At 41.2% G+C, this 9,947-nt stretch overlaps 1 protein-coding gene across 4 annotated transcripts in view; it reads left to right on the top strand.

The window, feature by feature from the left end:
- The first annotated feature begins 209 nt into the window (after positions 1-209).
- Positions 210-9,947, top strand: part of LOC133638233 (KAT8 regulatory NSL complex subunit 1-like) — a 64,687-nt gene continuing 54,949 nt past the window's right edge. For 2 of the 4 annotated variants that reach the window (XM_062030624.1, XM_062030620.1), the window contains exons 1-2: positions 3,428-3,840; positions 5,137-6,481. In XM_062030624.1, the coding sequence (XP_061886608.1) occupies positions 5,205-6,481 (1,277 nt within the window). In that variant the 5' untranslated portion in view covers positions 3,428-3,840; positions 5,137-5,204. Of the gene's footprint in view, positions 270-696; positions 764-3,427; positions 3,841-5,136; positions 6,482-9,947 lie in introns of those variants that run through there. The other 2 variants (XM_062030621.1, XM_062030622.1) reach the window with 2 other exon arrangements.

Here is a 9,947-nt window from a genome sequence, read left to right as displayed (position 1 = left end):
AATCAGTCAAACATGACACAGACACTAGCAGTCCGATCAATACGAGGTTGATTGATTGGAGTGCTTATCAATGAGAAACATTCCCAAAGTGTACATTTATGATGATGAAGTTTTGTACGAGCAACTTTCGTCCGCACTTCCGCTGTACGGCGTTATCAACAGATTGACATCCGCGGGGGCCAATAGGAAGCCTGAAATGTTGGCGCTGGCCAATAGCAGCGCGGGGGCGGGGCCAAGCAGTCGTAAAGCGTTAGTAACAGAGCGAGCAGGTAAGTAAGAATTTCTCCTGATTTTGTCCAAACAAATGAACAACACAAGTCTCACAGCGAGACAAAGCTTTGCATTTGCGAGCGTTGAACTGGCCGACTTCAGCATCTTTCATTCAATTCTCCACTTTTCAGCCTGCTTCGCCAGTCATTGAGGAGTCAGTGGAACAAGCTAACTAGCGTTAGCTTAGTTTAGCCTGCTAGCGAGCATTAGCATGCTAGCATTAGCATGTGGTTATTCCGTCAGAAAGTCTTCCGAATGTCCTTCAAGTCCACAAAGGAAGCATTAACCCCACACATGAATCACACATTAACCCACACATGAATCACACATTAACCCACACATGAATCACACCTCCAACTTGCTAGTCAACAACTTTTTCATCTCCATCATTTCTCACTCTTGTTAAAACATTTTGTGTGTGTGTGTCTTGTTGTTGTTGTTGTTGCAGGCTGACTGACTGACTGACTACCATCATCCTGACATGGACGTCAAGGTATTATTTACTACTCTAGTATTACTCATAACAACTAGTAGTATTACTCAAAACAACTAGTAGTATTACTTTTAACAACTAGTAGTATTACTAATAATAACTATTATTACTAATAACAACTATTATTGCTAATAACAACTATTAGTATATCTAATAACAACTATTATTACTCATAACAACTATTAGTATTACTCATAACAACTATTAGTATTACTAATAATAACTATTAGTATTACTAATAACAAAAATTTGTATTACTCATAACAACTATTAGTATTACTCATAACAACTATTAGTGTTACTAATAATAACTATTATTACTAATAACAACTATTAGTATTGCTCATAACAACGATTATTACTCACAACAACTATTAGTATTACTAATAACAACTATTAGTATTACTAATAACAACTTATTACTCATAATAACTATTAGTATTACTCATAACAACTATTAATACTCATAATAACTATTAGTATTACTCATAACAACTATTATTACTCATAACAACTATTAGTATTACTAATAACGATTATTACTCACAACAACTTAGCATTACTAATAACAACTATTAGTATTACTAATAACAACTATTAGTATTACTAATAACAACTATTATTGCTCATAATAACTATTAGTATTACTCATAACAACTATTAGTGTTACTAATAATAACTATTATTACTAATAACAACTATTAGTATTACTATCAATAACTATTATTACTAATAACAACTTGTATTACTAATAACTATTTGTACTCATAACAACTACTAGTATTACTAATAACTTTTATTACTAATAACTTATTACTAATAACTATTGGTATTACTAATAATAACTATTATTATTAATAACAACTATTAGTATTACTAATAACAACTATAAGTATTACTAATAATAACTATTATTATTGTGTGAATGCTCCAAAACATATAGTTTTCTACACCAAAATTCATCTATTTATTATTATTCTTCTCCAGATTTTGGCGCGCTCTACCTTCCACATGTTTCACCCGATTCAAAGCGTTCCAACTTCAAACTGTTCAGCCTATACGGGAATTGCGGGCTTTCCCTTGACTAATTCCAAAAATTCCCAGATTTCCCAGAATTCCAGGTTTTTCGGGACATTTTCCCCATTTAAAATGAATTGGCCATTTTTCAAACTTCCACCATTTCCAAATTTTTCAACCTATTCAAAGCATTCCACTTCAACACATTCAATTCATCCTGGACATTTAAACTATCATTTTTTACACATTCCACTCATCCTGCACATTCAAACTAGCATTTTTTACACCTTCAAAAAAATTCCTTAATACCATTGCTTAAAAATGGTACTACTTCCACATTTCTCGACCAATTTGAAAAAATCCAACATGATACTGAAGAAATCTGATGATTATAATGAATATATTGGTTAAATATTAAGATACGAGATCAATATAATCAAGAAGATAGTAAATCATTATAATTGTGAATATATTGAATGAATATAATCATAAAAATAATAGATACATACAATCATGAAGTTATTATATAAATATAATCATGAAGAAATGTGTTGAATATATATATATAATATATACTATAACCATGTTTACTATATAATATAATATATACTATAACCATAAGGTGATGATAATAACTGAATATGATTATGAAGATATTAGTGAATTACTTCATGAAAAAGAAGATATTGGATGAATATGAAGAAATTAGATGAATATGATCATGAGTTTACCATATAAGATGTACTAAGGTGATGATATCCAATGAATATGATTACGAAGATATTAGTGACTCGCATCGTGGTTGAGAATAAGTAGAATGAACATGATTATGAAGATATTAGTGACTTGCATGATGGTTGAGAATAAGTAGAATGAATATGATTATGAAGATATTAGTGACTTGCATCATGGTTGAGAATAAGTAGAATGAATATGATTATGAAGATATTAGTGACTTGCATGATGGTTGAGAATAAGTAGAATGAACATGATTATGAAGATATTAGTGACTTGCATCGTGGTTGAGACTAAGTAGAATGAACATGATTAAGAAGATATTAGTGACTTGCATCATGGTTGAGAATAAGTAGAATGAATATGATTATGAAGATATTAGTGACTTGCATCATGGTTGAGAATAAGTAGAATGAACATGATTATGAAGATATTAGTGACTTGCATCGTGGTTGAGACTAAGTAGAATAAACATGATTAAGAAGATATTAGTGACTTGCATGATGGTTGAGAATAAGTAGAATGAACATGATTATGAAGAGATTTGAGACTTGCATCGTGGTTGAGACTAAGTAGAATGAACATGATTAAGAAGATATTAGTGACTTGCATGATGGTTGAGAATAAGTAGAATGAACATGATTATGAAGATATTAGTGACTTGCATCGTGGTTGAGACTAAGTAGAATAAACATGATTAAGAAGATATTAGTGACTTGCATGATGGTTGAGAATAAGTAGAATGAACATGATTATGAAGAGATTTGAGACCAAGTAGAATGAATATGATCAGGGCCAAATGAATAGAGTGATTTCTTTAAAGGCTTTATGGCGTTTCTCCCCCTGGCGGTGAGCAGCGGAAGTGTCTCCCGCCTACTGGCAGTGGCAGTCGCGCATGCGCACATGGCTGACGCGCAGGCGGTGTGTTTGTCAGCCTCAAAGCCTCATAGCGCGAGCTGCTAGCCGCCATTTTCTCCGCGTCTCTCCCTAAAAGCCCAGAAAAAGACTGGCGTCGAGCCGCCCTCCGGACTGCCTTTCGCCCGTCGGAAATGGGGGATTGTGCCGCGGGTCGCCGCGAGATGTCGTCCATTTGAGCAAGTTAGTGAGGGAAAGCAGTGTTTGACGAGCAAGGTGGAGATCGCTGATTCGTCCATTGCCTCAATCCGGAACGAAGCCCTTTGGCGGCCCTTTGGCTCCCCACTGGCCTCTGTTGGGACACATTCATGGCATAGGAGGCCATCTCGCCACCGCGCACTTGTTTTCCGCCACCAAAGTGTCGGGGATTGTCAACCAAATTCCCTGGGATAGTGCGAGCTCGTCACGTGGTAGGTTCCTCCTTTTTCTTTGTTAGCAGCTAGCCTGTTAGCATCCCCAGCAGGCTCACAACACAAGCCGCGTCCCCGCGCCCTGTTTGCGGGCTTCCTGGCGAGGAGAACCATTGTCATAGTGTGGCTTCCACTGTGGGCGGGCTGAAGTGTTGGACACGCAGCCAAGCTAAACAAGCCTGTGTTGGTTGCATCAGCACAGCTAGCAGCGCTAACGTTAGCCTCCCTGACATGTCATACATGCTGTCATACATGTCCTCCGCAACACGCCTGGGAGACATTTCCATCAAAATGGACGCGGTGTCTCTTCTCATGCCAGCCGGTGTGTAGGACGAAGGTGTTCGGAGCTCAGATGCATTACATAATGTGCCTCGGAAATCCCAACATGGCGTAGTGGCGCTGACTAGAAACTGCAGTGAAATAGTGAGAGGCCCATTCACATCCGCCTTCATCTTTGCTTTGAATGTCCAGGACACACTCTTGTCTGCCTCCCTAGGAAGAAGACACACGTTTGACCTTTGCACACCTCCTGAAGACTGACCAACCCCTAGTTCAAGTTGCACGCCTTTATCTGACACTTAGACCCATATGACAACATGGCACCATTAGATTGTGGTACAAGGATAAACACACTTACTGTAATTGAACACAAACATATGTTTTTAAGCGTGAATAGTGTGGGAACATCCTCGTTGAGTGTCTTTAAAGTGACAATGTAAACATTTAGTGTAAATCAATGTTCAACGTTTACTTTCTGAGAAGCACAGTCCTCAGCAGTGGACATTTTTATATCCGTTTGGAAAATGCTGTTCCTCCGAAAAGTTAATTTCACTTATTTGATCATGTTAATACCTCGACTCGCTGGCTTCAAATATCTTTTACAAGTGATGGTTTATCAAGTATCCTCTCATATTTGTTGTGCCTTTGAAACTCTCGAAAGACTGTAATACCTCTGCCAAAGAGGTTATGATTTGGCCAGGGCGTGTCTGTTTTTTAGCAACACAACTCAAAATGTTTGTGATGAAATGTCCACAAAAACAGTTCCTTGAGGACACACTCGTCCTGGATGCTTCTCCCTATACGGCGTTCCACACCCCTATATAGCTGCGCTGAGGATTGTGGGAGATGTAGTTTATTTTCAGACTACAGTTTGATGGCAAGGACCTACTATACCATCACATCTCTAATACCATTGAACACACTTGCCCAGATGCTGCGCTTCAAAAAGCTCATGAGGGGTGTGCCAACGTTGCAATTGTTACCAGTGTTTGAACTAACTCTGTCTCTTGTACCCAGGCTGTCCTGCGGGGGGGCAGTAAGCGGGTGGTGTGGAGAAGGCCGCGGCGCCCGTCTCTCTGCACTGCATGGCTGCGATGGCGCCCGCTCTCACCGACGCCCCAGCCGAAGCTCACCACATCCGCTTCAAACTGGCTGCCCCGTCATCGAGTCTGTCCGCAGCCGGCGCCGAGAACAGCGGTAACGCCAACAGCATCCTCATCCACAGCGGCGGCCCCGCCAAGTGTAAGGTCGGGTCTGAAGAGAAGTGTCCCCTTGTTGAATTCTGCGGCGGAGACCAGGACCAGCAGCAGCAGTCCCAAGCCGACTCTGTGGCCCAGGCGTCGGCCCTGGGCAAGCTCCAGCCTCTGGTGGCGTCCTACCTCTGCTCTGATGTAACACCTGTCCCCACCACCAAGGAGTCAATCACTCTTCAAGGAGTTTTCCTCAAAAGCCACAGAATATTGCCCAGCTCCTTGCTCAACGGCGGAGACTTTCTGTTGAGGAAGCGGCACGCCATAGAACTCTCCGGAGGCCAGCTCAAAAGCCTCATGAGTGGCACTAACGGTGGGGGCCAGCCTATGGCACCCGTCAACGGCCTGGCCAAGAAGCTGGCCAACATGTCTGGCTCTGGCCGTGTGATGGCAATGAACGGGGATAAGCCTCCTGCCTCCACGGAATCCCAGACTTTGGACTCAGACCCCCTGACGGGTCATATTCCAGTGAAAGGAGCCCTCAAACACAAGCATTCCTCTGGAGTTTGTCCCAATACACAACCCTCAGATTGTCAGTCTGCGGCACTTTCCTCCTGTTGTCATGGCAGCGTAGAAGTGAAATTGGAGGAGACGGACACACAAACTACAAGTAGAAGTTCAGACCGGGAGAAAGCAGGTTGTAGCCAGCAGGGTTCCCCTTCTTTGGACATCCTTGACACTCAGGTCGGGGAGCGCACACGTCTCAGCAGCAACCGCCAAGTGGAAATCGAAAGTCGCCTACGGCGGCTGCGCAAGCGCCTTCAGGTGGTCCAGGCCAAGCAGGTGGAGCGACACATTCAGCAGCAGCTGGGCGGCTTCTTGGACACCGCCGTCAGCCGCCTGTTGGCGGGGAACCGCAAAGAGCAGTCCACGGCAACATGGAGGACAGGGCGCCACTCTTCTTCAAACAACAGAGACAGTTTGGGACGCTTCCTGAAGAGCGGCTCCATGCCTTTGGAGCTGGAGAGGTTGTATCTGAGCGGCTCAGCCAACCTGCACTCGGCAGAGACCGCCTTCGACTCGGATGTTACGGAGAGCAGTTCTGGGGGAGACTCGGACCTGGAGGAGGAGGAGCTGACCCGGGTGGACATTGATCAGCGCCATGTCAAAATGTAAGTAACAAGAAACATTCAAATCACATTCTGAGTCCATCCAAATGTTCAAAGGTGGATTTTCAAAGTGTTTTTCAAGCCATCGCTGTGCTTACAAGCTGCCTGTACTATGTCAGGTCAGCACCTCCACAGTGTTTAGTTTTACCTGGGGCTCATGTTTCTGCAGGAAGGCCAAAGAAATAGTCAGCACATAGGGTTTAACAATTACGCACAGAAATATAATCATCTCTAGAGCTTTGTCCAGAGAGTTTCATCCCAAAGTATTAAAACAATCCACATGTATCCTGCATCCTCACTGAGACACTTGGTAATCACAGTATGTCTTTTAAGGTGAAGCAAGAAAGAACAAGCACAACACAACCACTGTCAAGCCTGTTCCGGCCTTCACAATAAAAGCACTGCATGTTACATCCTCTCTGCCTGCGCTAATAAAAAGGGTTTCAGAAAAATTACCTACGGCATGTTTTCTATATTTTATATATATATAATATATCATCTCATACATACAGGGTTTCCCCTTAATGTAATTGTGTGGTGCACCGCCACAGCATTTTAATTACCGCCATACCTTGAAAGTAAGGGCTTTTTTTGTACTTGAAAAGAAATTAAAGTAATACAGTGCAGCCCCTAGAAGAAATCACACAAAGTTCCCAATTGTTATGATAATAAACGACGACACAATTCCAACAGGTGTTACCTGCCATGAAAACACTTTAGTCTCCTTGAGTCTTCACTTCCCCGGACACACAACACTTCATCATCCTCTGCCAATCACCTTTCAGACACGGTGTGTTTGTAAACGTGGGAAAAACTGACATCAAATCCCAACCACACAAACATAAAACATTAACATTAGCAGGTCGTTACAGTATGAATTGATATATATAGTCTATTTGTACTCTACTGACAAGTGATGTAGTGAAAACTTGACCGCCAAAAAAATACTTATCACCAATAACTGCACTACCGAGACCGGATGTAAACAAAACACACACCATTGTCTGGAGCGTTGTCAGCATGTCTGTGATGTTTATATATATTGCAGATATACCCGTGGACAGCCATCTTCAAAATGTGCAAATATTAAGTGGACAGTGGCGACTTTTAAGAAGACAAAGTCCAACTGGAGCAACAGCACCAAGCAAGTGTGATGTCATGCTATTAACACCAGAACAAGATGCAAGATTTGTTGCTAGTTATTTTTAGTATAAAACAGTCATTAAAAGTTTGTCAACACTTGAAAAAATTTCAAAAGTACCTTGTACAAAAAACAGCAACATTGAAAATATGTCAAAACAATAAGAAAAATATGTTAATACTGATGAATAAAAACAGATTTGTTTTAAATACATGTATACATTTTTTAGCCTTTTTGAAAAGAAAATCATAGCAAAATATGCAAATTGCTCAATGACGGCATTGTGACCACGCCTCCACCGCCACAGGTATCATGGCAGTTTTGGGGAAACCCTTATATATATATATATATATATATATATATATATATATATATATATATATATATATATATATATATATATATATATATATATATATATATATATATATATATATATATATATATATAGTATATATATATATATATATAGTATATATATATATATATATATATAGTATATAATGTACCTATAGATGAATCATCTAAATCATTACACCAACTTTAGAGCTGTTTATTTGAAGAGGGGAGTTTGCCAAATATGTAAACATACAGTACAACCCTCAAAGCCCTATTTTCCTGAAAAGGTGTCAATATGCTGTCATATGGTACACGCACACACACAATCTCACACAACCCTTTTTTTCCTCGCACAGCACCGCGCTAACCTAACTAATATTTTGTGTGGGCTTTTTATCTATTTTCTGGCTGTCAAGTACAGGAGACATAGTTTAGGGACCCCTGCTACGACCAACAGCTTGTATTCAGTCACCTGACTTTTGAACTAAGTGGTGGTCCACCAAACCAACATGGCTGCAAACAGTGAACACAGCGAACAGTGCGCAAACTATCCAAGTGCGCAAGGGGTCTAGATCTTACCACTAAAAGCAGATACGAGCAAAAAAAGCTAACAATGCAATGGAATAGATCCCTATACTTTATTAAAAAAGATTTGGGGAGTGATATCAAGGATCATTGGGGACGGCGTGGCGCTGTTTGGAGAGTGGCCGTGCCAGCAACCTGAGGGTTCCTGGTTCGATACCCACCTTCTACCAACCTCGTCACGTCCGTTGTGTCCTTGGGCAAGACACTTAACCCTTGCTCCTGATGGGTCGCGGTTAGGGCCTTGCATGGCAGCTCCCGCCATCAGTGTGTGAATGGGTGGATGTGGAAATAGTGTCAAAGCGCTTTGAGTACCTTGAAGGTAGAAAAGCGCTATACAATTACAACCCATTTATCATTTATTATACGTTGGTGGCGTTCCCAGACGTGGAACTATTGTGCTCCAGACATCATTCTACACCACAGAACAGATGGAAATGTGAAAAGCATGGAGGTCTACAACTTGTATGTGTGTGTCTGGGTCTGGGTCAGGGACATCAATCAATCAATGTTTATTTATATAGCCCTAAATCACAAGTGTCTCAAAGGGCTGCACAAGCCACAACGACATCCTCGGTACAGAGCCCATACGGGCTCTGTACCCATACGGTACTGTGCCCATACGGGCAAGGAAAACTCACCCCAGTGGGACGTCAATGTGAATGACTATGAGAAACCTTGGAGAGGACCGCATACCGTATTTCCTTGAATTGGCGCCGGGAATATAGTATTCGCCTGCCTAGAATTACAGCCGGGTCAAACTCGTTTCGCAAAATAATTAGCGCATGCTTGGCACTTCCGCCGGGTCAAATATGAGTCATTAAATGACTCCCGCCTCCAGGTGGTAGAGGGCGCTAGTGATCCTTCTTGCGACTACCAGTACTGCAGGAGACAGGTACTGCAGAAGAAGACAGCAAGCAGCAAGCATGCAGCAATTGTTTGCTTGCACTTTTAACATGGAGGATTACATATCTAAAATAAAACCGTTTACTAAACTGGACTTTCAATCGAAGCAGGAGGTAATAATTAAAGGAATATCTCCAGAGACTTTTAAAATTGAAGAAAGATGAGAAAGACTGCCTTTGATCAGAAGCAGCTGCACATGGACCCATCTACAAGTAAAGGTAAGATCATAATAACGTTTTTTTTATTAAATGTGTTTTTAATGATAAGGTATGCGCCGGAGTGAGAAGAGGTTTTAAAATAATTAGAGCATGCTTGCTCATTCCGCATGGTTTTGGTAACCGCAGGAGTGAGAAGAGGTTTTAAATTAATTAGCGCCCCTGCGGCTATTCAAGGAAATACGGTATGTGGGTAACCCCCCCGCCCCCCTCTAGGGGAGACCGAAAGCAATGGATGTGGAGTGGGTTTGACATAATATTGTGAAAGTCCAACACATCAGCGAAA

This window comes from Entelurus aequoreus, linkage group LG21, assembly GCF_033978785.1.
Source record: "Entelurus aequoreus isolate RoL-2023_Sb linkage group LG21, RoL_Eaeq_v1.1, whole genome shotgun sequence".
Lineage (NCBI taxonomy): Eukaryota > Metazoa > Chordata > Actinopteri > Syngnathiformes > Syngnathidae > Entelurus > Entelurus aequoreus.
The sequence above is the reverse complement of the archived record's forward strand: the minus strand, read 5'-3'. Positions and strand labels throughout refer to the sequence as shown.